Source organism: Cydia pomonella, chromosome 1 (assembly GCF_033807575.1).
Source record: "Cydia pomonella isolate Wapato2018A chromosome 1, ilCydPomo1, whole genome shotgun sequence".
NCBI lineage: Eukaryota > Metazoa > Arthropoda > Insecta > Lepidoptera > Tortricidae > Cydia > Cydia pomonella.
In genome coordinates this window covers 45,418,314-45,446,273 of record NC_084703.1, presented here as the reverse complement: position 1 = coordinate 45,446,273, position 27,960 = coordinate 45,418,314, and the positions used below count along the sequence as shown (strand labels likewise).

At 40.2% G+C, this 27,960-nt stretch overlaps 1 protein-coding gene across 9 annotated transcripts in view; it reads right to left on the bottom strand.

The window, feature by feature from the left end:
- Positions 1-27,960, bottom strand: part of LOC133525012 (neuropathy target esterase sws) — a 94,545-nt gene that overhangs the window by 49,730 nt on the left and 16,855 nt on the right. For 4 of the 9 annotated variants that reach the window (XM_061861209.1, XM_061861242.1, XM_061861203.1 and 1 more), the window contains exons 3-19: positions 27,507-27,709; positions 25,550-25,736; positions 24,581-24,726; positions 22,767-22,895; positions 21,360-21,440; positions 20,301-20,414; positions 18,845-18,937; positions 17,866-17,961; positions 16,562-16,693; positions 15,394-15,432; positions 12,140-12,236; positions 9,755-9,963; positions 8,617-8,772; positions 7,766-7,922; positions 7,123-7,278; positions 6,260-6,378; positions 5,007-5,120 (exon numbers count right to left, since the gene is read on the bottom strand). In XM_061861209.1, the coding sequence (XP_061717193.1) occupies positions 5,007-5,120; positions 6,260-6,378; positions 7,123-7,278; positions 7,766-7,922; positions 8,617-8,772; positions 9,755-9,963; positions 12,140-12,236; positions 15,394-15,432; positions 16,562-16,693; positions 17,866-17,961; positions 18,845-18,937; positions 20,301-20,414; positions 21,360-21,440; positions 22,767-22,895; positions 24,581-24,726; positions 25,550-25,736; positions 27,507-27,709 (2,228 nt within the window). The remainder of the gene's footprint in view (positions 1-5,006; positions 5,121-6,259; positions 6,379-7,122; positions 7,279-7,765; positions 7,923-8,616; positions 8,773-9,754; positions 9,964-12,139; positions 12,237-15,393; positions 15,433-16,561; positions 16,694-17,865; positions 17,962-18,844; positions 18,938-20,300; positions 20,415-21,359; positions 21,441-22,766; positions 22,896-24,580; positions 24,727-25,549; positions 25,737-27,506; positions 27,710-27,960) is intronic. The other 5 variants (XM_061861225.1, XM_061861252.1, XM_061861234.1 and 2 more) reach the window with 3 other exon arrangements.

The window sequence follows — 27,960 nt, the reverse complement described above, 5'->3', positions numbered from 1 at the left end:
CTTCAGTGCGCCACTCGAGGGGCTCAGCAGCACCATGTCGTCCGCATAACTAATATTATTTACACAGACTCCATTTATATGACAGCCGATACCAGTACTGCTGAGCTCCTCGATCAGCGCGTTGACGTAAAGGTTGAAGAGCGTGGGAGAGGTTAGCCCCCCCTGCCTCACCCCGCACTCCAACCTGTACTCATCGGAGAAAGAGCGTGCCCATCTTACACAGTTGCTCTGATTATAATACCAATGCATAAACAAGGATGTTATTTCTCCAGGTACACTAGTTTCCGTCATTAATTTCCTCCATAGTACGTCGTAGGCAACAAGGTCGAAGGCTTTTGACAAATCAAGGAAAATGGCGAATACTGGTGTCTTTCTACTAGTATAGTACTTCACAGTCTCCTTGAGACACAGGACAGCACTTTCGCAAGAAAGATTTGGCCTGAAGCCAAACTGCGCGTCGTGGAGTTTAATGTGCTTATCCAAATGCTTACCAAGAAGACTATCAAGCACCTTAGCAATGACAGTGGCTAGAGAAATTGGTCTATAGTTATTAACATCAGAATGGTCACCAGTTTTATTTTTAATTATAGGAACCACTGTAGTACGCATCAACTTTTCCGGTAAATATGAGTGGCTCAGACACAAAGTAAAAAACGTTGACAACACCCTGTGCAGATGAGCTCCAGCGTGCTGCAGGTGCTCAATGCTGAGGCTGTCATGGCCCGGCGACTTGCCTCGCACCATTCCCTTTATGACCTCGCTCACTTCCTTCGCGGTAAATATCACTTTCAGATCGCCACTGACATCCTCAGCACTAGGCACCCACGGCGTCGCCGTCCCAAGTGGAGATTTGACACTAAAATGAGAGCGGAACACATTTGCTATGCCGACGGGATCACACACTCCCGCTACACTCACGGGAAGGCTCGACCTAGGGTTTAATCTGTTAGTGGTTTTCCAAAACTGACGGAACTTTTTATTTGAGTGTTGTTCAGCTAAAATGTCCATTTTTATACGTTCTTGATTATTCTGGCACCACTTTAATATTGATTTAAACACACGTCTGGACTCACACATCTCCCTGTACACGGGTCCAGAGTTCGGTCTGCCGTGCACTAACCAACTCCCAAAACAAAGCCGAGCCTTCTCGTGAGCACCCCGCACGTACTTATTCCACCCAGTGACATGTCTACGTTTGCGAGTTATATTTACATTAACGTTATAACAACACTCGGCAGCTTTGGACAGTGTACAGATAAGACCGTCGTAAATTGTGTCTAATAATCTTTGATGGCTTTTATTACAACACAGTTTATCGCTGCATTCACTAAATTCTACAGGAAAAGCAAATTCTCGTAATTTTTCATGACACATGCTATGATAATTATCAATCTGTGATTTATCACGCTCCCCCCATATTACCTTATCTATGCACTGATTTTTAACTAATATTTTAGGTTTCAATATATTAAAATTACACTCAATACTTAGAGGATAGTGATCGGACCAGTACGTATTATATAACACTGAGCAGGAGTGTATTGCGGCCTTAGCCGAGCTTGTGACCACGCAGTGGTCGAGCCAGCGACGACACCCATGTGCGTCACTCACGAAAGTATAGCTATCAGTAGGCATAACTTCTAAATCTACACAGGTCCACAACTGTTCATCACAGAAAGATAAAAGTTCTTTTGCAAATAACTCACCGGGGTGTGCGTTGAAGTCCCCTAATATAAAAACCGACTCCGTATTATGAGTTTCAATTATAGCCGATATTTCACTGAGACATTCCGTAAACTCCACTAAATTGTCACTCGAATCAGTAGGCATATATACAGAGAAAACCAAGAAGCACCGGTCACTGAGTTCGATTTTTATTGCAGCTAAACGTACACTGTTACATTTCACTATCGTAACGGTAGAAAACATAGATTTTCTCCACAGTATTGCCACTCCGCCGTAAGGTCTCCCCCGCAGAACCCCCGCCGAGGTATCGACAGCAGAGGTGCCCGTAAACGCAAAGTTGTCATCGATAGTCCCTAGGAACGCCAGGTCATGAGGCAGCAACCACGTCTCCTGTAGTGCAACAATGTCGGCCGAGCGACACAGGTTTCGAACACATTCCACAGAACGATTTATATTTTTACAGTTAAAACTAATTAAGTTACTTTTCATACTATAATTTATTTGATCGATCCGTCTCTTTTTCACGCTTTCTAAAGTCTATAAAACGGCGATAGGCTATTCCATCCGGCCAGAAGTCGTCGCTCATAAACATTTCACATTTATCCTTAGGTACAAATATTTTGTAAGAATCATAATCCTTCTTAATTTTCATGTTCATTTTGACCACTTTAACTTCCAAGTTAGACTTCTTTTTTATATAACTACAGATATCCTGCTCGGACAAATCTTTTGCAACGTTATAGATATATAACGGAATTATAGATTCCGCAGCTCTAAATTTCGATTCCGGGTCTAAAGTAGCTTTCCCCCGCTGTCCAATAAAACGATTACGAAGTTTTCGCCTCTGTACAATTATCCATTCATCCGTTGGTGGTTGTAACTTCCATTCTCCTTCCCGAACAACGCTAGCCATAGACTTTTGTTTATATATCCCAACATCATTGTTTACTTGCGGTGGCGAGTGCTCAATATTAGCGTTTTCCTTATTTATCACGAGCGGGCACAGCTGTGCGGGTATAGGTACTTGCGCGGCCTCCTGCGGTTGCTTATCGCTCGGCCCACTTGTATGACTCATAGTCAACGGTCGCTGCACCGCCGGTTCCCTACCGTCTAGTTTTAAACATTCGTTACATTCTTTTGAGGGTTGGGATTTTTTTTTAATGCTACGGTATACCGATTCTGGAGACGACGTCTGGTGTTCATGTCTGTCTTCGGTATTGCTCACATTACATGCAGGGGATAGCCCCATTGGTCCACTAGCATACTCAAAACTATTTATCATACAGGCACCGCGCTTTGTGTTTACATTGCACCCGTAACTGCCAATTATAGATGCATTTTTAAGTGTCTCAACTTCACACTTTATCTCATTGAGCTGCTCAAGAGGAGCATACTCCTCTTTAATCATCTTTACGTCCTGCTGGAGCTTCACTATATCCTTTAAGAGCCGCGTTACGTCGACATGATCGAACAGAACGGGAGGTAGTTTTTGAAGGTCCTTTGCAACAAACACTGGTAATAGCTCAGAATCTATGCCTCTTATCAAACAGATGATGTCGTCGATGTCACGAAGTTTCTTTCCATCAGTTTTCCGTGTTATTTTCCGCTTGTTTGTCGACACAGAATCAAACAATAATTTTTTTGCAATGACAATATCACTTTCCGAAAAAGCACTCACACATATTTTACTTAAGCTTTCATCATCCATTACAGATATCTTGTTGCTAATAAAAGCAAGAATCTCGTTTATGACCACATTACAATTCGCACATTTAACCACGTTAGAGGCCATCGTTACATATCACTTGCAGCGACGGCGACCGAACGCAAGCGCGTGCGCGACCCGACGAATATTAAATTATTTTTTTGGTTTGTTGATCAAACTAACACAACGCCACATTATTTGATTTGATGTCGATTCAACCGGTTTAGGACCGATTTACACCCTTATAATGAATAAAACATGCAACTTAGTTAAATAAATAAAAAACCGAATAAAACCGAAACCGGTTTTTTCAAATTCTAAAAACCCGGTTTTGGGTTTCTGTCAAAAAACCGGTTTTAACCGGTTTTTTCGATTTCGGTTAAAACCGGTTTGCATTCCCTAGTTAGTATTGGGTGTAACCTCCTTCTGCATTAAGTACCGCTTGCAGCCTTCTTCTCATCGAATCGACTAGATTCTCGCAGGTAGTGCGGCCTATAAACGACTCCCACACGTTGTAAGCATGAAGTCTTAAGTTTTCCTTTGTGCGACAGCGGCTTTCGTCCCATTCTTGGACCATTTTTCCCCACAAGTTCTCGATGGGATTGAGGTCGGGGCTCTTAGCCGGCATTTTGATTCTAGTCAACACATCTCTGTTTTCATGAATCCATGCTTGTACTAATTTTGATGTTAAGATTGTTTAGTTTTTAATAAATAAAAATACTAAAATAAAAATAAAAATAAGAACATGAATTCTTAACAAAATACAAAAAATAAGCACAATTGAGGATTTGAACCCTGACGCAACGGTATATAATTATGATTTCTTATAACTAAACCGCTAGGCCATGGTGACCGACGCAATAGTAGATGAAATATTGAAAAGCATTCGTACCTATTTTAATTTGGCAGCTTCAATATTACATATATATACATTTGATACTTGCCCGGAATTAATGACGTAGTGACAGATCAAAACGTGAGACACACATATGCAATGACAGTATGTTACCGTTTTCGTGAATTGCCAAAATATTTTATTCAAATGTGTCTCTTGTAACAACACCGTGAAGTTGCTTTTCGCAGATTTATATTTTGTATACCTACTTATTTTGTAAAAGGAATATTCACTACATCTGTACGATTACATTTAAACTGTATGCTAAGTGATTTAAGGTATATTTTCCCTAAATGTTCAGATATTTATGATCACCCTGTCTGTGCAGATATTATTGTCTCGTTGTGTGGTCAGATTTAATTGAAAAACCACTGCTCATATATTTATGGCGAATTGGATGTTCAGATGTTATTGACCTCATTTACTGTAAAGAATTTATTGAAATTTATTGCTGCTCAGAAATATTTGAGTACCTCGGCCGCTCCGATATATCTGATGGCGACTGTACGCCTACAACTCCAGAGTTACATGCGCGTTGCCGACCCTAACACCCCGCACCCTTATTCTCTGGCAACCTTACTCACCGGCAGGAACACAACACTATGAGTAGGGTGTAGTGTTATTTGGCTGCGGTTTTCTGTAAGGTATGACCCCCCCTGCATAGAAATTCGATTGTAGGGGCTAACTCTGCATTTTTTTTTGTACATGTATCTAACAAACCTTCCCAATGCTGGGCTGTTTGTCTCCCAAGGCAACGATAAGGATGCAATCCGCCTGCCGGATGCATCTTTGCGTCCACTGTGTTAAGCTTGGGTCACACTGGTAGAGGGCGACCTGAAACAAAGAAATAAACAAGTTTTTGGCAAAAAAGTCATTTTTGGTACAAGCTTTTATCGCTGACTGTACTTTTTTCCACAGGCAACTAATACTCATCGAGACAATTCTAAAAACCCTAAATACAATTAGTTTGCGTAGTTTTATCACAGAGTTCCCACGGCCACCTGTCTCCATCATCAGATCAGCTCCATGTCATCATAATATTGCATTGTCATCCGATTCAATATGCCAAATTTAAGCTCAATCGGAAATCTGGCAGTGGATCAAATTTAGCTTCTAAGATTTGACCCACTACCTGACTAACATCGATACTAACAGGGCAAGTTAAATAAAAGCTTGTAAGAGCATAGCATACGTCATAAGCAGAGTCAGTACAGCAACAGGCAGGTCAGTGTACGAAATTCTACGTTCTTAATAATGTCCTTACTTTAGAAATAGTACCTGGGCGACCGAGCTTTGCTCGGTTATAACTATTTATTGTAAGATGGTGGTGTATAGGTGATAATCTTAACTACATTTTTTTGCTAAATTAAACTTGTCTAAAACAATAAAATATAAAAAACAAAAGTTAGTCACCGGGCGAGATTCGAACCCGTAACACTCGTTTAGAAGTCCGCGTCTTAACCCGCTGGACCAGACGGACGGTGGCCGGCAACACGAAATTAGCGACCATATTCTGCGTCGGAAGAAAAACGCATGAAAACTCGAAAACACGCGTTTTCCCAAACATAAGACTAATCTAGATCGATTGTTTACCCCCAAACACCCCCATATACCAAATTTCAGCAAAATCGTTAGAGCCGTTTCCGAGATCCCGGAAATATATATATATATACAAGAATTGCTCGTTTAAAGGTACAAGATTACTATGGAAGGTAGAGGCAAGGAACAGAATCTCCTCAGGCAGAACTGTTGCAAAAGTGTCCAGCTGTTAGCTATAAATAATAGTTCAAAATCTCTCCAGAGTAACGCTAGAGTAGCTAAGAACCTTGAAGGCGTTATTGACGGAGTGAAGTGCGCTGTCTATGATTAGATTTTTTTCTCAAGTATTCTAGGTATTGTAGCGCCATCTAGTTATGGTTTTTTGTCGGGCACTTTTTGGTATATGGAGTTTTTGTACCTTCCGTAAATATTACCTTGTGTTTGTCCTCCTGTTGAGCCAACCATGAGCTGAGCCGGTACTCATTATTGGGGTCCATAATAGTTAAGCCCAGCAGTTTTCTAATAACGTCTGAGGTCAGTCGGACCGTTGGGCCTGTGAAGAAAAATAATACATAATACATTTTCGATACGTGTTTTACTAGATGTCGCTAGGCGCCTCCCTAAGGCGCATATGGTGGAAATATTCGCTGTATAGAGTTACCTATAGCGCAGAGCGGGTGGTACAACTCGTAAGTGAAGGCGGTGAGCGTCATCGCTCACGGGTACGATCGCTACTGTTGAGATGTTGTGCGCGGAAAATCAGGGCTCTTAAGCCTCCTCTTAAACTAGTTTTATTAAATAGCAGATTATTTCCCAGTTTCTTTCAACGAACATGTTTCACAGGTGACACCTAGTTGACACTGTGTATAGCAAAATGGCGAAGTATACCTCCTATGGAAAGGGTGAAAGCCATGCCAATGTCAGGGTTTCGACTAGGCTAATACAGTCAGCTGCAGAGATAAGGTACCCCCCTGCATAGAAAACAACAAAACAAGTTTGCATGCAGAGTTGCTAAGCGAATAGTATTGCTGACTGTACATAGACTGACCTATAGCTCAGAGCGAGTGGTACAACTCATAAGTGAAAGCGGTGAGCGGTACGTCGTCGCTCACAGGCACGACCGCCACTGTTGAGAAGTTGTGCGCGGACACTCGGGGCTCTAAAGCCTCCCCTTAGACTAGCTTTTTTAAATAGCAGATGTTTACAAATTTCTTGTCACTGTGTATAGCAGAATGGCGAAGTGAAGTATACCTCCTATAGAAAGGGCGACATTTCGGCTAGCTCCTAGTAGACTTACCTATAGCACAGAGCGAGTGGTACAACTCATAAGTGAAGGCGGTGAGCGGCACGTCGTCGCTCACAGGCACGACCGCCACTGTTGAGAAGTTGTGCGCGGAAACTCGAGGTTCTAATGCCGCTCCGCCGAGACCCGCTGTCGGCTTCTGCCATGAACCTGTTGACAAATATGACATAAGACTACATAATGAATTACTGAAGGAATTGAACGAATGATTGAATAAAATGAATGAGCGAATAAGTGTATGAATGAGTGAACGATTAAAAACAATGATTGAACTATGGAAGGTGGAGGTAAGGAATATAATCTCCATAGGCAGAACTGTTGCAAAAGTGTCCAGCTGTCAGCTATAAATAATAGTTCCAAATCTCTAGAGTAGCGCTAGAGTAGCTAAGAACCTAGACGTTATTGCCGGAGTGAAGTGCGCTGTCTATGATTAGATTTTTTTCTTCAAATATTCTAGGTATTGCAGCGCCACCTATTTAAGGTTTTTGAGCGGACACTTTTTAGTACATGGAGATTGTATTCCTTACCTCCACCTTCCATAGATTGAACGAAACGAACGGAATGAAAAAATGAAACGGATGATTGAATGAGTGAGTGAATTAAAGGAATGAATGAGTGAATGAAAATAAAGACGCACCTAATATCCTGTGTCCGAGCAGGTTGATAAGTCTCGTGACCACGACCGGGAACCGCAGCTTGATCGCATTGAAAAGGCCTTCTGGCAACTTCGCCAATTCAGAGTCTCGAACCGCCATCACAGTCGTACTACGGCGAGTTTGAGTCACCATTTCCACCTGGGAAAAACAACGAATATATCAATAATAATAATTCAGCCTATATACGTCCCACTGCTGGGCACAGGCCTCCTCTCATGCGCGAGAGGGCTCGGAGTGTCAAAGAAAATTTTGTGGCAACAGTAAATTTACTGCTATCTTTCGACACACGATTAAAACTTTTAGAACGCCATTTGACTTTGATCCTTATTCTTTCACTGATATGTGTTAAATTTGTTAAATATCAAAAACGTGGCGCAATCTTCGGGCATCGGCTAAAGGTTGTGACGCCATCGTTCAAAACGATTTCACCATACCTTTGGCTTTTGATCTATTAGATGGCGCCACTTTTTGATATTTAACAAAACACATACCCGTGATAGAATAAGGATCAAAATCAAATGGCGTTCTAAAAGTATTAATCATGTGTCGATGGATGGCAGTAAATTTACTGTGGCTACAAAGTTTTCTTTGACAATCCACCTCTATTTCAAATTCTCTTTGGTATTGGGAACGTGATTCAGCACGCTAAGTTTTCACGCCAAGAGCTACGTCAAGTGTGGTGCTTATTTGAGTTAGCGAAGCCAGATTCTAACAGCAGAGAGCGACGCAAGAACCCCGTTTTTACAAGCTTTTATTTTTATATAACTTGCAATGTACCTATGTATGTTTGTACGGATCAAATCTTGAATTTCAAATTCTTGCCAATACTCACGATGCCCACGAGATCGCCCTTGCCGTACTCGCCGACCAGACCCTTCTTGCCGTTAGGGTGCGTTATGACGGAGCGAAGACGCCCGCTCAGCACTATGAACGTGGATCCAGACTCCTCATCTTGACGGTATACAGCGCGACCGGACTCTAGGAACACCTAAAAAGGAAACAAATGGTACAGACGCCTGTAACATGTGCTGTCGCCGCGAGATGGCAGCACTTGGTGACGCCGGCTGACGTCACATCCGAACGAGCAGTCGGGCCGACGGGCTCTCACGCCACCGAGTTGCGGTTCACTTTTGTACTTGACTTCGAGCGAGAATGTTGTTTTCATAATTGTTGATATTAATTGTACATTTTAACCGACTTCAAGATTTCTAAAGGTGGAGGTTATCAATTCGATTGTGTGTTTTTTTTATGTTTGTTACTTCATAGCTCCGTCATTTCTGAACTGATTTTGAATTTTTTTTTTGTTTGAATTTATATACATACAGATTGCTCCCGTTTTTGTCAAAACTCAGTTCTGATTATGGAATCTACGAGGAATCGAGGGAACTCTTCAAATGTGAAGGGCATACATATAGTGATTTTTGTATTTTCATCAACAAGTCAAGCATTTACATTTAAAAAAGTGACATTTGAAGAAGTGGAACTGCCGATGCTGATCAGAATGGAACTCTTCAACGACGCATAGTTCCCGCTTGGCGATTTGTCATCTTCGTTATGTTTTTAGGCACATTAGGTTTTCAAGGCACATTTTTGTCAAACTCGAGATCTGATGGTAGATTCTAAGAGGAATCGACGGAACTCTTCAAATATGAAAGGCATACATATAGTGATTTATGGATTTTCATCAACAAATTTAAAAAAGTGACATTTAGTGAAGTGGAACCGCTGATCAAAATCGACTTGTCGCACGACATGCGACAACCTTCTCACAACAGTATTGTATTAGTTATCTGCAGCACTACTAAAGGCCTCTCCCGCATGGTACTGTATACTATTGTCTCGGAAATGAGACCTAAAACTTACCCAGTCGAGAGCAAAGTCCACTTGTCGCACGAAAGGCGACAACATTCTCACAACAGTATTGTATTATTTATATTACTATTGTCTTGGAAATGAGGCCTAAAACTTACCCAGTCGAGAGCAAAATCCACTTGTCGCACGAAAGGCGACAACCTCCGCACCACAGTACTGGCTATATGTAGCACCACAGACGGCCTCTCTCGCATGATACTGTATACTGAGGTCTTCGAAAGGAGACCGATTCGTGAGAAGTGTTTCGCTCGTATGGAGAAGAAGGATGGCTCGCCGGTCAGCACTGCAAGACCACCTTCGACTTCGCCTGAAAAAGATGGGTTGTTAAGGATGGCATTCCGATTCATTATAGGGCCCACTGATTAACAGTCCGCCGGAGATGGAGTGTGGAATTAAAAGGAGTGGCATCTCTTATGGTAGAACTGTTGCAAAAGTGTCCAGCTGCCAGCATTAAATAATAGTTCCAAATCTCTCCAGAGTAGCGCTAGAGTAGCTAAGAACCTAGGCGTTATTGACGGAGTGAATTGCGCTGTCTATGATTTGATTTTTTTGTTCAAGTACTCTAGGCATTGTAGCGCCACCTATTTAAAGTTTTTTGGCGACACTTTTTTTTTTTATACTACGTCGGTGGCAAACAAGCATACGGCCTGCCTGATGGTAAGCAGTATCCGTAGCCTATGTACGCCTGCAACTCCAGAGGAGTTACATGCGCGTTGCCGACCCTAACCCCCTCCCACCCTCGTTGAGCTCTGGAACTTTTTGGTACATGGAGATTTCGTTCCTTATCTCCACCTTCCGTACCGCCGGACGGTAGCGGCCTGTCAGTTGTTCGGAATTCGGAACTGTCCACTTTCTGCTCTGACAGGCCGATACCGTCCGGCGGACTGTTAATCAGTGGGCCCCTTAAGCCTTAATGACAGAGCGAGACGCAATGACATTGGACCAAGAAATTGGACAGGTGAAATAAATACCATAGAGTAAGAGGGCTCTAAATCTGTGTGGAAGTTGTCACTATTATTATTTATCACTTTATGAAATGGGTGCGTCATGAAACGTATACGCACGTTTGGTATAATTTTACTTTACAAACGTACATAACGTATAATAACGTTAAGTATAATGTACGAATTATCTATTTTCAAAAAGTATAAGCTCATAATGATATAACATACATAAAATATATCATTGTTTCGCCTAACGAGCATAAGAAATAATTCCGTTTGAAATAATCTAGATTTAGTATACATATCTAAATGTCGAATAACATTTTAAATAATATTTGAATATAAAGCAGCAGAGCGTGTAGATACTGTCACGGAAGAGTATTGTTTGACAGAGTATAGATAGGTGCGACGACGAGCGAAGCGAGGAGAAGCGTGTTAGGTGAACTGCGAGCTAATTGAACCGACTTATTTTTTTTATTGATTTTCGTATAAAACTTTTTGTGTTACTATTTTAGTTTCTACTCATAACCCTACAGATTTTAGAGACAAAGTTTGTCGGGGAATAGAGAGAAACATGGGTACCTACCTAATGGAGAGAAATAATAGACAGAAAAGAGAGAAAGTTTGGCGTTTAGTATGTTACTTTTTTATATTATTATTGGTAATGTTTGTTATATATTTTTAAAGTTATATTAATTCAACATTATATTACATGAATTTTATCATAAATGATAGTATACTTAAAGAATGTTGTTAATTATGAAATTATATTTTTCGTTGTTATTCGTAATAATCGTTATTCTTAGTGAATGTTATACTTTTAAATATTATACTATTAGAGTTTATATGTTCTATGGAATATACCATAAGTACGTATACGTTTCATTACTTACCCTTATGAAATAGGCAGATAGTAAAACAAATGGTAAATTATATTTCCGTTTAAAGAAACAAATTAATATAGATATCTGAAATAATGAAGCAGCTTGTCTAAATCGAAATGTAAGAAAAATATCATGAAATTATTTCACAACAATTCAACAACAATTTGGCAGTTAAAATTGTAATCCGAGTCAGAAATTCGTTTTAGTTTATTTTTTTCAAAAGAACCATGCAACTGTGGACGGTAAGTCGCGACCGATCGTAAAATCCGCCAGATCATGAAATACCTAGACATATCGTGAAACGTGAACATCACAGGAACTTTACGATCGGGCGGATTATACGATCGGCCGCCAACAGATATACGCCGTTAATATTTTGCAACTTTTCCAATTATTTGATGTAACTGGGGACAAACGCGCTGGCAGCTTCCTCGTTCAACAAATAAGCGTTTCAATGCAACCAGGGGGCCTCTTTATACATAGATTTTTAGTTTTTAATTAGTTCAGGTTTGTATTGTACCTATATTTACATTTTACTATAATAATTTGTTAATCAAAAAGAAAATTAGTTCCCTCTTTTGATGTACGAGTCGTTGCATACATTTCTCAGATATTCATCAGTAATTAGAAACCTGACCACCAAACCCAACCTTACCCGGGTAAGCCGTGAACATGTGCACCTCGCCTTCCCCCTCTGCGACTTTTTGCGACACTAGCAGGGCTCCGGACAGCAGGTATACCAGCGCGACGTCCTGAATAATAACACAATGTTATAATCAAAATTATAAAACTTTATTTCCCAGATACTAAAATGACGGTTTGATTGCCACAATTTGTCACATCTTGCACAGACTACGCGAGCGGCTGCTGGGGTGGCTGCGGAGAACGTGGCAAGACAAACGCATGCCAGGTATAGTCGTTCGATTTGAAACTGGCCCCGAGTGGCTAATCCTTTGTCTATTGTTAAGTAAAACCGAACGTGCGACTACCTGCAAAAAAGGGTCGTATAATTGGCACCAAAGCGCGGGCTAGTCCAACGCTCAAAAAACCAGGTTAGGTGCGCTCTCCCATAACACGTCTTTGTTACGCATATCGAGGACACATTTTAGACTGGTTCTGTAGCGATCAACTCGCCGGCACTCATTAACCGTAGCGGGACCACACAAGAAAGAGCAAATTATGTTTCCATTTGTTCATTTTGAATCTTATTGCAATTTGTAATTTAATAACCGGTTAAAGTGACCGGACCATTTTTTATGCATGTACGTGCGTACATGTATTTATTTTTAGGTAATAGGCCGCAAACGAGCAGACGAGCCGCCTGGTGGGAAGCAGTCATCGCCGCCCATGGACATAAGCAACATCGGAGGGGCCACTTTACTTAATAATAGATAATGGATAAGCCGCTCGGAGCCAGCTACAAATCTAACAACTATACTCAAACTTGGAGGATTTTGTGAGGGACCCGGGTAAACGCTTCCGGGATAGGGGGTGCGATCGTAGGTCAGAGGGCCTACCGCGAACCACGTTCGACGTGTTGCCTCTCTGTCGCACTTGTAATTCGTGCGTAAGTGTGATAGGGAGGCAACACGTCGAATGTGGTTCGCGGTAGGCCCTCTGGTTCGTACCTGGTCCAACGTATATCGTTGGCTATTCAACGCGGGAACGCCGCCGGGATTTTGGGGACGTTTGTGCCCGGGTACGTACCGGATTAGGGTATATGTTTTTTCACATTAGGACATATGTGTAAATGTATGTTTTATTTTGACGGAACATAAGGTGGATTTGAAGGTATGCTATTTTTGTTTATTCATTTGTCATCTGATCTCTCATTTTTAAGACCGGTCTGGCCTAGTGGGTAGTGACTTTGGCTATGAAGCCGATAGTCCCAGCAGCGCAGATCTAATGGACATATTAAATTTGTTCTTAACAAACATCCTCGCACATATCTGGAGAAACGCAACAGTAGATTGGGCATCAAAGTATCATTTTAGTATCCGGGATGATAAATCAGAGTTTAGTTAAGTCTTAGGGATATTAAGATGCGTAAAGTTGCAGACATTTAAGGCGCGACAGCGGAAGATAGTGGCGCACGACTCTATACATTTTGCAGTAACTAGATTGTAAAACACACATCATCCTTGTGTTGTCCCGGTATTTTGCCACGGCTCATGGGAGCCTGGAGTTCACTTGGCAAATAATCACAAGGCACACTTAAGACACTTAGGCACTTTTTACGAAAGCGACTGCCATCTGACCTTCCAACCAGAGGGTAAACTAGGCCTTATTGGGATTGGTCACGTTTCCTCACGGTGTTTTCCTTCACCGAAGAGCGACTGGTAAATATCAAATGATATTTCGTACATAAGTTCTGAAAAACTCATCAGTACGAGCTGGGGTTTGAACCCGCGACCTCCGGATTGCAAGTCGCACGCTTTCACCGCTAGGTAACCAGCGCTTCGAGTAACTAGATTCTAAAACGTTAGAGTTAAACAATGTAGTTACTGCATAGCAAAGAGAATTTGAAATAGAGGTGGATTGCCAAAGAAAATTTTGTAGCCGCGGTAAATTTCCTGCCATCTTTCGACACATGATTAAAACTTTTAGAACGCCATTTGACTTTGACCCTTATCTTTTCACTGATATGTGTATAATTTGTTAAATATCAGAAAGTGGCGCCATCTAATAGATCAAAGGCCAAAGCTATAGCAGTATCGTTTCGAGCGATGGCGCCACAACCTTTGGGTTATTCCCGGTAAATTTACTATGGCTACAAAGTTTTATTTGACAATCCACCTCTATTTCAAATTCTCTTTACTGCATAATGAAAACGGCCATACAGCGCCATCTGATTCAGTTGCCAAATCCTTGACTACAATATTTTGCACTTTACGTCTTAATATTCCTTTGTCTAAGTATCTAATCTTAAAACCACTCCCGTGTTTCCCAACACAAGAATTAATGTATGTCATATGGAATGACCATGGCAGAATGTTTCCGAAGTATTACCCTCGATAACACAAAAAATGAAAATGTAACACTATGGTTCTTGAGTTATATACATGACCCGTACATTTTATGCCGTTGACGCAAACATGACGTAATTTAACATACAAGAAGTTTTTTATGACAATACAAATTTAGATAACTATCCTATTGACGCGTAGTAAAATTATTTTTTTTGTTACGCAAACATTGTTAAAATGAAAAAAGAAGATTTGTACTATTTAATACTAACAATCTATTATTCAGTTGAGTGATAATAGGATGAACGGTTAGATGTTTCTGTAGTAATAGGGAATAATACGCTAAACTATGCGTAGGGGGCGCCACTACCACAATCCATCACAATCTGAGGGTCTACCGCGGAACAAGAAAATCGAAGTATCGTTATCTAACCTCTCTATCACTCTATTGACTAACGATGAAGACACAAAAAAACTAAATTTGGATTTTCGCGTTTCCCGATAGGTCAATGTCATATTTTATTATCTGTGAAAACTTGTCAATAAACAGTTTAAGGCACAGTATGTATAAGTTACTCTATGGTTTACGATAGGTGCTAGTACTGCACTATGGCGGCAGAACATTGCATTAATACTCCCTATTGTTAATATTACGAAAAAACTAATTGGATTCATACTCCATGTAGCGTGAAGCTTGACGTCATTTTTCCGTCGACGGCGTGACATGTACGATTGTACGAGCCCTGCTTATATCAAAACAAAAACATATTTGTGTAGAATGGACATCTTAAACATGCTCGCTAAACGCGTAAAACGTTTTACATCGAATGTGTGTGTTTATGAATATATGTCGAATATGGAATAACACACATATTTCGGGCAAAAACGATTTTAGAACTGGCTAAGTCAAACCACTCTTGAAACACACGTTGAAATCAAATACCTGCACTATTTCTGGTTCACCTTTGATACTATAATAGAGCTTTGAAATAAATAAGGAATTAATAAAAAATAATAAATATCGTATGAAAAATATGCTATAAATAATAAAGTATTTTCTTGATACTACACGATAGTGTATTTAATTTAACCGTTGAGTCCGTGTGGCATGAGTAAATATCAAGATCATCCGTATAATAAGATTTGTATTAGTACATTATTATAGAGGGGAAACGAAGGGTTGAAGGGTACATATAGATGGTCGAGCGTAGCGAAGGCGGATTCGGATACGCGGCCGGCAACCCCGTTTCTCGCCGAGATTTGTAGTGCTTTTCTCAAACTTGCAATGTAAAATGTAGTAAATTTGTTTTATTCGTAGATTTACACAGCTAAAAACAAATTACGACGAAGACGTTCTGTCACAATTTGACGTTTAAAAACAAAAAAGTTTGCTTTACAGGCCTAGGTGTGTAAGGCTGTATGAAATTCCTTTACATATCATCTTCACTCATTGCACCGGATACGTAGTATTTCCGGACCTAATTTGAAGCAAGTCATGTCAACATTTCATTGCAAGTTTGAGAAAAATATGTTGTTTTTCTTTTACTTGACTATTCGACCTCAATATTATTCGAATTAAGTCACATGGCTGTGGCTCGCATTATCATTTCGATTATACCAAGAATAACGCTTACGCGTGTGTGAGTAAGACGGCATTATGCACGATGTCTCACTCGCACACCGGAGCGACATCCTGACCTGTGAGATAAGTAGACCTACCTTATGGCTCTCCTCTTTCATGATATAAGTTGGACTTAGACCGCGCCTTGCAGCAGTTGGTCGTTTTCTAGTCCGAACTCTTCGATGAAAGCTTCCGTCGCTATTAGAGGTAGTATATGCTTTATAACGAGCGAGCCACGTAGCGATGTCTCACTCGCACACCGAAGTGGTATTATGTAGACCTACCTACTGGCTCTCCTCTTTCATGGTATAAGTTCCCGCGGGCAGGTCCCTGACTTGGACCGCGCCTTGCAGCAGTTGGTCGTATTCGAGTCCAAACTCTTCGAAGAAAGCTTCCGTCGCTATTAGTATGAGATCTATGACACTGATGTGTGAGCGAGACAAGTAGCGATCTCTCACTCGCACACCGAAGCGGTATCAAGTAGACCTACCTTATGGCTCTCCTCTTTCATGATGTAAGTTCCCGCGGGCAGATCCCTGACCTGGACCGCGCCTTGCAGCAGTTGGTCGTTTTCGAGTCCGAGCTCTTTAATGAACGCTTCGGTCGCTATTCGTATGAGGGCCTGAAGGAAATTGTGACTATATTGTAGAAAAATATATTAGAACAATAAGTTTTAGGCAAAATTTTCAAATTTTGGTACAAGCTTTTATCGCTGACTGTACTTTTCTTTCCACAGGCCACTAATACCAAAGAGAATTTGAAATAGATTGTCAAAGAAAACTTTGTAGCCACAGTAAATTTACTGCCATCTTTCCACACATGATTAAAACTTTTAGAACGCCATTTGACTTCCCTATAGGGAGCGTGCATGAACTATAGGAGGCAGCACAGGAGCCGTCAGATTTTTGGCGCGAGGCGTAAATGTGATGTTTATTGTTCCGATGTAGCCCACAAGATGGCAGAACCTAATATGCACAAGAAAACACTTGACTTGTGCCTGTTTATGGTTCCGATTCAGACCACAAGATGGCAGACCCTCCAACGCGCACGGTCCCTATTCTTTCAATAAAATGTGTTCAATTTGTTAAATATCAATAAGTGGCGCCATCTTACCGGGCATCGGCTAAAGGTTGTGATGCCGCCATACCTTTGGCTTTTGATACATTAGATGGCGCCATTTTGTGATATTTAACAATTTTAGTACAATCAGTGAAAAAATAAGGATCAAATTTCTAAAAGTTTTTAATCATTTGTCGAAAGATGGCAGTACTTACAATTTACTGTGGCTACAAAATTTTCTTTGACAATCGACCTCTATTTCAAATTATATTTACTAATACTAATTATTATTATTGCTTAGTACGAGTGTATACATTTGCTACTAAACGTAAATAGTATCTCGGACGATTGTTGTTCTAAATTACATTGATATGTCACAATTTTCAATTGTTTGGTTGAATTGAATGTAATGCCCGTGTTACAATTTTATTATTACTTAATATATATATTTTTTAATTTCTATGCCTTTTAGTTTCCTTAACACATTCACTGCCACACAACCATTCACTGCGCACTACCCCAGAAACCGGTGGTCTATAGCTGCGTACAAAACAACCCGCCCAGCGGGTTGTCCGGCATCTGAACAAAGTTCACGAGCGCCCACCAGGTGGGTTCCCGGCAGTGAATGTGTTAAACGTACTTATTCATATCCCGGAGTTAACGGAATTCAATGAAAACACGGTGTATACTAACAGGGCAAGTTAAGGTGGAATGGTCTAGGGAGAATTATTATACCTGTTCATCCATATTATCAGTATTGTTCTTCTTGAACGACGATCCCTCTTTGCACCTTTGGAAAGACGACGATGTCGGTTGCACATCCGGCTGCTGCTGTGAAAATTAATCCGCACAATAAGACATATCTATTGAAAATCTCAGTCCCTAACGAAGCGCGTGCCTATTGAGTAGGAGGCTCGTTGATTTTTGTTATTATTTTAAAGTGTTGCATAATAAATATTATAATACATTAAAAAAATGCGTAATAAATATTATAGTTTTCTAAAGTGTTGCATAATTAACATTTCAGTTCAGTTACGTCAAAGTACCCAATATTGAAAAAGGAGGCCACTATAGTTTGTTCTCAAGTTAATATAATATATTTGCGTTCTATACAGTGAGTAAATATTGCATAATGAACATTATAGTCGTCGAAATTGTATTTAAAAAAATATTATAGTTGTCTAAATCGTTGTATAGTGTAAAGAAGTGTAATAGACAAGTAGAAGGTCTTAATATTACCTGCGGCGTGTTAGTAGTAATTTCGGGCACCATGTCCGGCCTGGGTTTCCTGGCGGTGTTAATGGGGAGAACGCCATGTGCCCGTTCTCTTGCTGCTAATTATTGAACAACTTGTCTCTCGTTGTCATGGTTACGTGTTAGAGAGACTGTAAAATTACCTGTGGCGTGTTAGTAAAGTCGGGCACCATGTCCGGCCTAGGTTTCCTGGCGGTGTTAATGGGGAGAACGCCATGTGCCCGTTCTGTTGCTGCTAATTATTAAACAACTTGTCTCTCGTTGTCATGGTTACGTGTTAGAGAGACTGTGTGAAATTACCTGCGGCGTGTTAGTAGTAATGTCGGGCACCATGTCCGGCCTGGGTTTCCTGGCGGTGTTAATGGGGAGAACGCCATGTGCCCGTTCTCTTGCTGCTAATTATTGAACAACTTGTCTCTCGTTGTCATGGTTACGTGTTAGAGAGACTGTGTGAAATTACCTGCGGCGTGTTGGTAGTAATGTCGGGCACCATGTCCGGCCTGGGTTTCCTGGCGATGTTAATGGGGGAGGACGCCATGTGCCCGTTTTCTTGCTGCATGCAACACACGGTTATATTTGACGTTTCACGGGTAAAGGTACCTTATCGCGGATGGTGCACGCGCTATTAATGACACTCCAATACTAATGCGATGCGATCACCATAAGGTACCTTTATCCGTGAAAAGTCACACATTTAGTGCGGCAAACCATTTTTGTCACTATAAAATGGTGGCAAATTTGAAAAATGTAGACGCCAACGGATCTCCCGTACATATGTTGAAATTGGCGTTCTTTTTCTACAGATAAATGGGTTTGCCAAATTATAGTTTATATTTTATATTTAGTTACAAGTTTTGAGGGCTCAGGACCGCTTCGGCCTCAGTTTCATTTCGTCAACTTCTTAAGTAGTTCTCATTCGCATTTGGTCTACTGTTCCGATTCGCCAGCATTCCTATATCGTCACTTTCTTATCTCGCCCGCTTTCTTACGTGGGCCACTGTAGTAACTTGGTTATATTCCTAATTAGACTACAGTGCCGATTCGTCAACACTCCTAATTCGTCCATAGTGCTTACTCGTCAACATTCCTATTTAGACCACAGTGCCAACTCGTCAACTACATAGCATAGTAATAGTTAGGCTTGGGACTTCATGGCTGTGTCCGACTCGCACTTGCCTATAAGATTTCCAATGAAACACTGCCTTTAGACTTTACCTTACCGTTTATCCTAGATCGATAAAAGAACGCGGACGAGTTGGCACTTTGGTCGAAATAGGAACGTAGACAAAAATGGTATATTGACGATATCAGATATTGGACGAGTTGGCACTATGGTCAAAATAGGAATTTAGACAAAATGGGGTATTGACGATATAAGAAAGTGGACGAGTTAGGAAGGTTACGAATTAGGAATTGTAGGGTGACGACATAACACTGCGGACGATTTATGGAGATGACGAAATGAAACTGGGGCCGAAGCGTTCCTGAGCCGTTTTGAGGTTTCCGAAAAGGGCAGTGGCTTTATTAATGTAATCGGCCACGCTATAAAGATTATATACTGGCTGTTTATTTAGTTACCTGCAATAATTTACGGGGTGAATATATAGGTCGTTCAGTCATAGGTCACTCAAAATTTTTTTTCGCGATTTCGGTGTTAGCCCCATAGTATAAGTTGCTCAGTATGATCTATATATTCGCCTCGTAAATTATTGCAGGTGACTAAATAAACACCCTGTATAAATGCGAGTCTGGGTATTATAGTAGGTCATGCTCGTAAGTTACGCATACACACTCACTAACTTGATACTCTATCTATTTGGCGAGTTGAGATACACACACACGCGCATAAGACTTGAAATTTATGTCTTCCACTTACACACGAACACACACTCATTGCACACGCATAATATACTTACATTGTGTTCAACCCTCTCGCTGTGGTGTGGGGAATGCATAGAAGTACTGGAATCCACTGTGGCTTTTCGACCTGGCGATGAGGCGACTGTGGTAGGCCGGCGTTTTTCTCGGCCCTGCGGCAAACGGGTTAACTTATTGTTATTAAAATACAATATATTATAAGCTTTTATTTAACTTTCCCTGTTAGTATCTACAAAAATAATTTGAAAAAGAGGTGTTTTGTCAAAGTAAACTTTGTAGCGACGTAAATTTTACTGCCATCTTTCGACACATAATTAAAACTTTAAGAACGCCATTCGACTTTGATCCTTATTCTTTCACTGATATGTGTTTAATTTGTTAAATATCAAAAAGTGGCGCCATATAATAGATCAAATGCCAAAGGTATAGCAGCATCTTTTCGTTTCGGCGCCATAACCTTTATCTCTCGAAACGATGCCGCCATAACTTTGGCCTTTAATCTATTAGATGGCGCTACTTTTTGATATTTAATTCTCTTTGGTATTATTTACACATATGCCTCATAACGTTGCCTTAAAATAATACGTCCTTTATCTTATACCTTTAAACGAGCAATTCTTGTATATATATATATATATATGTATATATATTTCTGTGATCTCGGAAACGGCTCTAACGATTTCGCTGAAATTTGGTATATGGGGGTTTTTGGGGGTATACAATCTATCTAGATTAGTCTTATGTTTGGGAAAACGCGTGTTTTCGAGTTTTCATGCGTTTTTCTTAAAACGCAGAATATGGTCGCTAATTTCGAGTTGCCGGCCACTGTCAGTCTGGTCCAGCAGGTTAATACGCGGACTGCTAAACGAGTGTTACGGGTTCGAATCTCGCCCGGTGACTAACTTTTGTTTTTTTTTTTATATGTTCAAGTTTATATATAATTTTTTAATTTTTATTGTTTTAGACAAGTTTAATTTAGTAAAAAAATGTAGTTAAGATTATCACCTATAGACCACCATATTACAATAAATAGTTATAACCGAGCAAAGCTCGGTCGCCCAGGTACTTGTACTATTAAACAAAAACGTAGAACTCACTGGATTAACCAACTCCGCGCTCAAGCCAAGATACTGATGCAGCGCAGTGAAGGTCACTCTTTGTAATCGCACCATGATGATCTGAAATGCACGAAAATAATATTAATTCTGTATTTAAACCAAAATAGGAAACCAAGTTAAATTGTAGTACATTGCCAGGTGGATAAGTAAGGACAGCACGTAGCGGCAATCTGCACGGTGTAACACGAGGAAGCCGAAAGAAACCATCCACGATATCATCAAACGAGATACCATCTTGACCACGCATTTCAGAGGCCAAATGTTATATGAGTTTTAAGTAAATTTCTCAAAAAAATCTTATCTTATACCTTTAAACGAGCAATTCTTGTATATATATATTATATTTCCGGGATCTCGGAAACGGCTCTAACGATTTTGCTGAGATTTGGTATATGGGGGTTTTTGGGGATAAACAATCGACCTAGATTAGTCTTATGTTTGGGAAAACGCGTGTTTTCGAGTTTTCATGCGTTTTTCTTTCGACGCAGAATATGGTTGCTAATTTCGTGTTGCCGGCCACTGTCCGTCTGGTCCAGCGGGTTAAGACGCGGACGGCTAGAAACGAGTGTTACGGGTTCGAATCTCGCCCGGTGATTAACTTTTTTTTTTTAATATGTTCAAGTTTATATATAATTTTTTAATTTTTATTGTTTTAGACAAGTTTAATTTAGTAAAAAAATGTAGTTAAGATTATCACCTATACACCACCATGTTACAATAAATAACCGAGCAAAGCTCGGTCGCGCAGGTACTTATTTTTAATGTATAAAAGTAAACGTTACTGGCACTGGAAATTAATTATTGACTTTTTTTTCGTTAAACCTAGTTTATGCAAAGTGTTACTTGTCACTTCTTGGCATCTATCAACGTTATTTAGACTACGTCCTATAATGGCATCTTCGCTATTAATAAGGCGTTTTGCACTAACTAACAATATATATTTTTTTATTGATATTAACTCTGAAACTACGCGTATTCCATAAAAATTTAATGGACATTTTAGTATTTAAATATAATCAGGAATACACAGTTAAATTTTTTCGGATTCCATGTTCCACGGTGTATATTTTACTTGTTGAATTGTCACTATCTTTGAAAACCGGTGATTAACCCGGATAACTGACGAAAATGTCAGGGTACTCGTGGAAAAATAAATACATTTAGATCACTTGGGAGTCTTAGCGTTCACGATTTTGGCAGGGAAGACTGGGGTCAATTGAAACACAGTCGATAACTCTTTTTTTAATACTACATCGGTGGCAAACAAGCATACGACCCGCCTGATGGCGACAACCATGGAGTCCCAAAGAGGAAGATGGTCGGCATTAATGATACCATCTGCCAGAAACGTGTCTTGACCTGTATGTAAGTTCCATCTTGGCTAACCTGTATAACCCTAACGAAAATGTCGGGGTACTCGTGGAACACCTCCTGGAACGCTCTCATCGGCAACTTGATCACTTGCGAGTCCTCTAACGCCTTGGCGTTCACGGTTTTGTACGGCTGGGAGTGACCCTGCAAACAACCAAAGATTCGTTTTTTTTTAAGTGAAAACTTTAGCGGCGCTGTGCACTTTTTGTGATGGGGGAAAATGTTAAACTCGCGACAGGTCACGTAACAGACAGATTCATCAGATTGAAAATTCGCAAGACGGACACGTGACCTGATCGAAAAACTGTTACAATGTCATTGAAGCCAATAGACCGCAATAAATGAATATTGTATTTTACCACATAAATGATAGTACTTTTATACTGATAATTAAAGGAATTCGTGTAAAATTATTCCCTAACCATTCAAAAATATCAAAAATGCACAACGTTAATATTCAAGTGTTCACTTCTGCCGGCACTCCCGGAATATAACCCGTTGTTTTTTTTTTGTTTTTCGTTAACCCTTTGACCGTCTATGACGTCACCTGACGGGCGCGGCTACAGTCAAATATCGTCCTTACATTCATTCCGATAAGGTTCACCCTGACGCGCCGCACTCTTAGGCGTAGCGTTGAAAGGGTTAAAAGTCCTCTTCTTGTTCTAAAGCAGGTTAAAATGTAGCATTTAGATGCATAGACGAATAGATTGATCCATCATACACAAAAATCAAATTAGTTATTTTTCAAAATTAACATATTCAGGTAAAAAAGACTACAAACAGTAATTAAAACGACTCCTATATCCCCGTCTGAATAGGGAATACTACGCGTAATTCTGCGTAGGGGGCGCCACTATCACAATCCATCACAATCTGAGGGTCTACCGCGTAACAAGAAAATCGAAATTTCCTCTCTATCACTCTTGCGTATTTGCAGCGACGAAGAAAAAGATAACAAAATTTCGATTTTCGCGTTTCCCGGCAGGCCCTTTGTAAACAAACCGCCTTGATACATCAATGTCATATTTTATTATCTGTGAAAACTTGTCAATAAACAGTTTAAGGCACAGTATGTATAAGTTACTCTACGGTTTACGATAGGTGCTAGTGCTGCACTCTGGCGGCAGAACATTTTTTTTTTATACTACGTCGGTGGCAAGCAAGCATACGGCCTGCCTGATGGTAAGCAGTCTCCGTAGCCTATGTACACCTGCAACTCCAGAGGAGTTACATGCGCGTTGCCGACCCTAACCCCACACCCCCCTCGTTGAGCTCTACACATTGCAGTAATACTCCCTATTACTATTCACAAAGTATTGTATAGTAATACATAACCAGGGCCCGTACTTTTCATGCCGTTGACAGAAAAATGACGTCACTGATTCCAATTAATATTTTCGTAATAATTAATCATTTATCAACCTCTTCAGGTAACTAATAGAAGTAATAGATATACTTGACAATCAGTACAGAAACGTCTAGCTGACATTCATCTTATTGTCACTCAAATAAATAATAGATTATTAATTTATTAAATAATACACATTTTTGATTTTTAACAGTGTAACAAGCTTTTATTCTCGAAACAAGTATTTATTTTGATACCCGTCAATAAGTAAGTTATCTAAGTTTGTACCATTATAAAACAACTTGTATGTTGTACGGGCCCTGTACATAACATATGTGATGCGGAGATTAAATATGTGGTTGACCACGGGCCCATCCGAATTTTTTTTAAACTTCCAACTTGCGGCTTGGAGACTTCCGCCTGGCATTGGCAAAGTAGGTATGTTGCTGGCGATTATCTAGACAGAGAAATAGGTACACACCGTGAGCACATCAGTGAAGCTCAGCAGTGAAGTGACGCTCTCGCCCGCTCTGACTACTTTGAGAGACAAACTACTGCCGTCCGGGTTGGTGATGTACACATTGACGCGGCCATTTTGAACCACGTACACGTTCTCGTCAGTGTCACCTGTAATACATTATCATTAATATTATTACTAAAATAACTATTTAAAAAAATTCAAATCCCCTACGTGTTAGGTCAAAAAAATATATTTTATACCAAAAATACTTGACATCAAGTTGGAAAAGGTTCTTGAAACTGTTGGATCGATTTTTATGAAACATATCTAAAAACCACGCAACGAAATTAAGGAACTCGCATTCACGTTGAAAAATCGCGTCGAAATCGGTCCATCGGTTTGAGAGCTACGATGCCACAGACAGACAGCCACCAAATCTGTTGATCTGGTGATCTGGCATTGACGTCAAACATATACGAGTAACACCTCTTTTTTGCGTCAAGGCTTAAAAAAAAGTTTTGAAAGTGCTAAAGGTCATTAAACGTTTTTAAAAATTCAGAAAAAAAAAAAATCACTTTGTTCTTAGTGCCTAAAACCACATTAAGCAGCCCCGTAAAAACATTAACCTTGAGGAAATAAGGACTCCTCTTTGGATACGGAAGAATACCGAAATTGAGGAGTTGGTGGACTTGGTGGGCGAACCTAACATCATCGACGAAACGAAATCCCACAGACTTCGCTCGTTCGGTCAACCGCGTAGAATGGGAGAGGATCGGGCTGCCAAGAGGGCGTACTTGGGAAGACCGACTGGTGGCCGCCCAGTGGGTCAGTCTAGATACCGCTGGGAGGACGGTGTGGAAGCGAATCTGTGGAAACGGCGCAGGATTGGGAAAAGTGGCATGCTCTTGTTCCGGAGGCGAAGACCCTCATTGGGTCGCCGAACCACATTAGTTTATTAGTTCGTTTTCTTTGTTATCGGTCAATACTTACCGACTTTGAACAGAAAAGCCCCCGCGGGCAAATTGAGGATCTCCGTGTGCTTGCACAGCATCAGAAACACTGGTTTCTCGAAGTGTCCGAACACTCGGATACTGTGCAGCATGTATAGAGCGTCCGGTGGCACCCGATCGTCGTTGGTTAAGTCTTCTTCTAGGTATTCTGCGGGCGGTTCTAGGACCTACGACAATAATCTGTGTTAATGACATTTAAATAATTCAACTTATATGTCATTCTTTCCATAGGATCTTAAAAGATTTTAAACAAAATCGACGCGACTCAGGCGGACAACTAGCTACGTGTACAGTCGACATCTAATATATTTTTATCAGGGCTGCCAGACTTTCGTATAATCGGACTGATTATCGTATCTATTATGTATCGTACGTTCGGTATAAGTAATTGGATACGAAAAAACACGAATGGTTATTTCGCATTTGTATTTCAGCACGGGATTAACAGAGACGGATTGCCAACTTGATAATACGATACGGTGACGGTTTGAGTGGTTTTTATCCTTAGACTCACCATTTGATCGGTTTGGTGTGCAAATGATAAAATTGAAATACAACTACCCCCAACAAAATTAGAAATGTTTAAAAAAGGCCCTTACTACCGATGCATTCTTATCGCAAACAAACTACCCGAAAAAATAATAAACGAAATGGAAGACAACGTGTTCAAAATGGAACTAAAAAATTTGCTCCTCAAAAAATGTTATTATTCCATAGACGAGTACCTGAATGATGAATCTTTGCCCAAATAAAATTATGTATAATAATAATAAATTATATTAAATATGTTTTTAATATAGTTAATGATAATTTGAATTTAATATAAATAATACTAATTTATTAATGTTTCTGTGGGAGAGTATTTACAAAATAAATAAATTAATGGCAACTATTAAGTTAAAATAATAATAAAATATGAAATGTTATCTTTTAATTTTATGCCTTGAACATAAGTATGAATTAATAAGTATAAACATAAGTATTTTAATTTTATGTACTTATGTGCATGCACTTCCTAGTTTTAGTGTAGTCTAAGATATACTTGCTGTGCCCTAACAGGGTTCATGTGTGAACTTGCCCTAATGTAATACCTGTTATGTACCACATGATTAATATGCAATAAATAAATAAATAAATAAATATATGATGGGTGTTTGTTAATATGCGAGACGTGTTTTACTTTTTTGTGCTGTGTTTCGGCGCTACTTACTACGAGATTTTAGTTACTACTTACTAAATACAAGTCGATTTTTGAAGTAAGAATTAAAAAAGTCGGGTATAATCGTTTTCGTATAATGCAATCGAATTTCGTATAATTTTTGACGTTGGTCTGTATAATCAAGATTTATGTACTGGCAGCCCTGATTTTTAGAGTCAGATCAAGATGAGTTGGCAGCGATTTTGACAGCCCAGACAGTGCGAGTGTTATTTTAAATGTTATACTTCTATGAAATTATGATGTTTACTTAACTTGCACAGGCTGGGCTATCAAAATCCTGCCAACTTATCATGGTGTTACTCTACCGTTTTTTGCCTTATTACAAAAAAGTAAGGTACAAACCTCATTAGCCGGTTGCCAAGACTAGAGTGGCTCAAAAGTACGTCATGACTATATATGACACATATCTTACGCCTTGAAGGTCTCCTCGCAAACCGCATGACAAGTTCGAAATAAATTTGACTTTGCGCCGCATTCTCCGGCTGTAGAACAGCATTTCAACCACAGCGAGACGACCTAGATACATTTTGTGAAGTGTGGCGGGACTGTGTATTAGATAGGACCAAATGGCGCGAAAGAGGAAGCCATTGCCTAACTGTTGTCCGTATTTCTTCTCGTGTTGATGGTTTCAGACTGTGCGGGACTAAAAGGTAACGCTCTGTCTATCGTAAGCAGCTGTACTTTTTCCGGCTATCAATAAAAACAAGCCCTATAGTACCTTCAACTGTTCAGGCGCTGACTCCTTTTTCAGTTGAAGTAGTTTCCTCGCAAACCGCATGACCGCCCGGCGTTTTCTGCCCTGGCCAGAGTTGGAAATGGATTTCACTTTGCGAAGCATCCTCCGGCCGTAGAAGAGCATCTTGTCGCGTTTGCGGAACCGCTTCGTAGGCTCCACTGTGGCTGGGGCGCCGTTTAACATTTCTGGTAGAAGTGAGAATGAAAATAAATTGGGAATTCTAGATTGGCATCATCGTCTTCAGCTTTTTTAGCCCTTTGAGCGCCAAAGACGTTAACTGACGCGTGCGGCTGCCAGCCGAATATCAACCTTGCTGCATTCAGACAAGGATCACGATCACGTGCCGCGCTCAATAGGTGTGGTATTCAAAGGGTTAAACCAGAGGTCCTGGGTTAGAATACCATCGACGTCAAAGAAGTTAACATTTTCGCCTTAA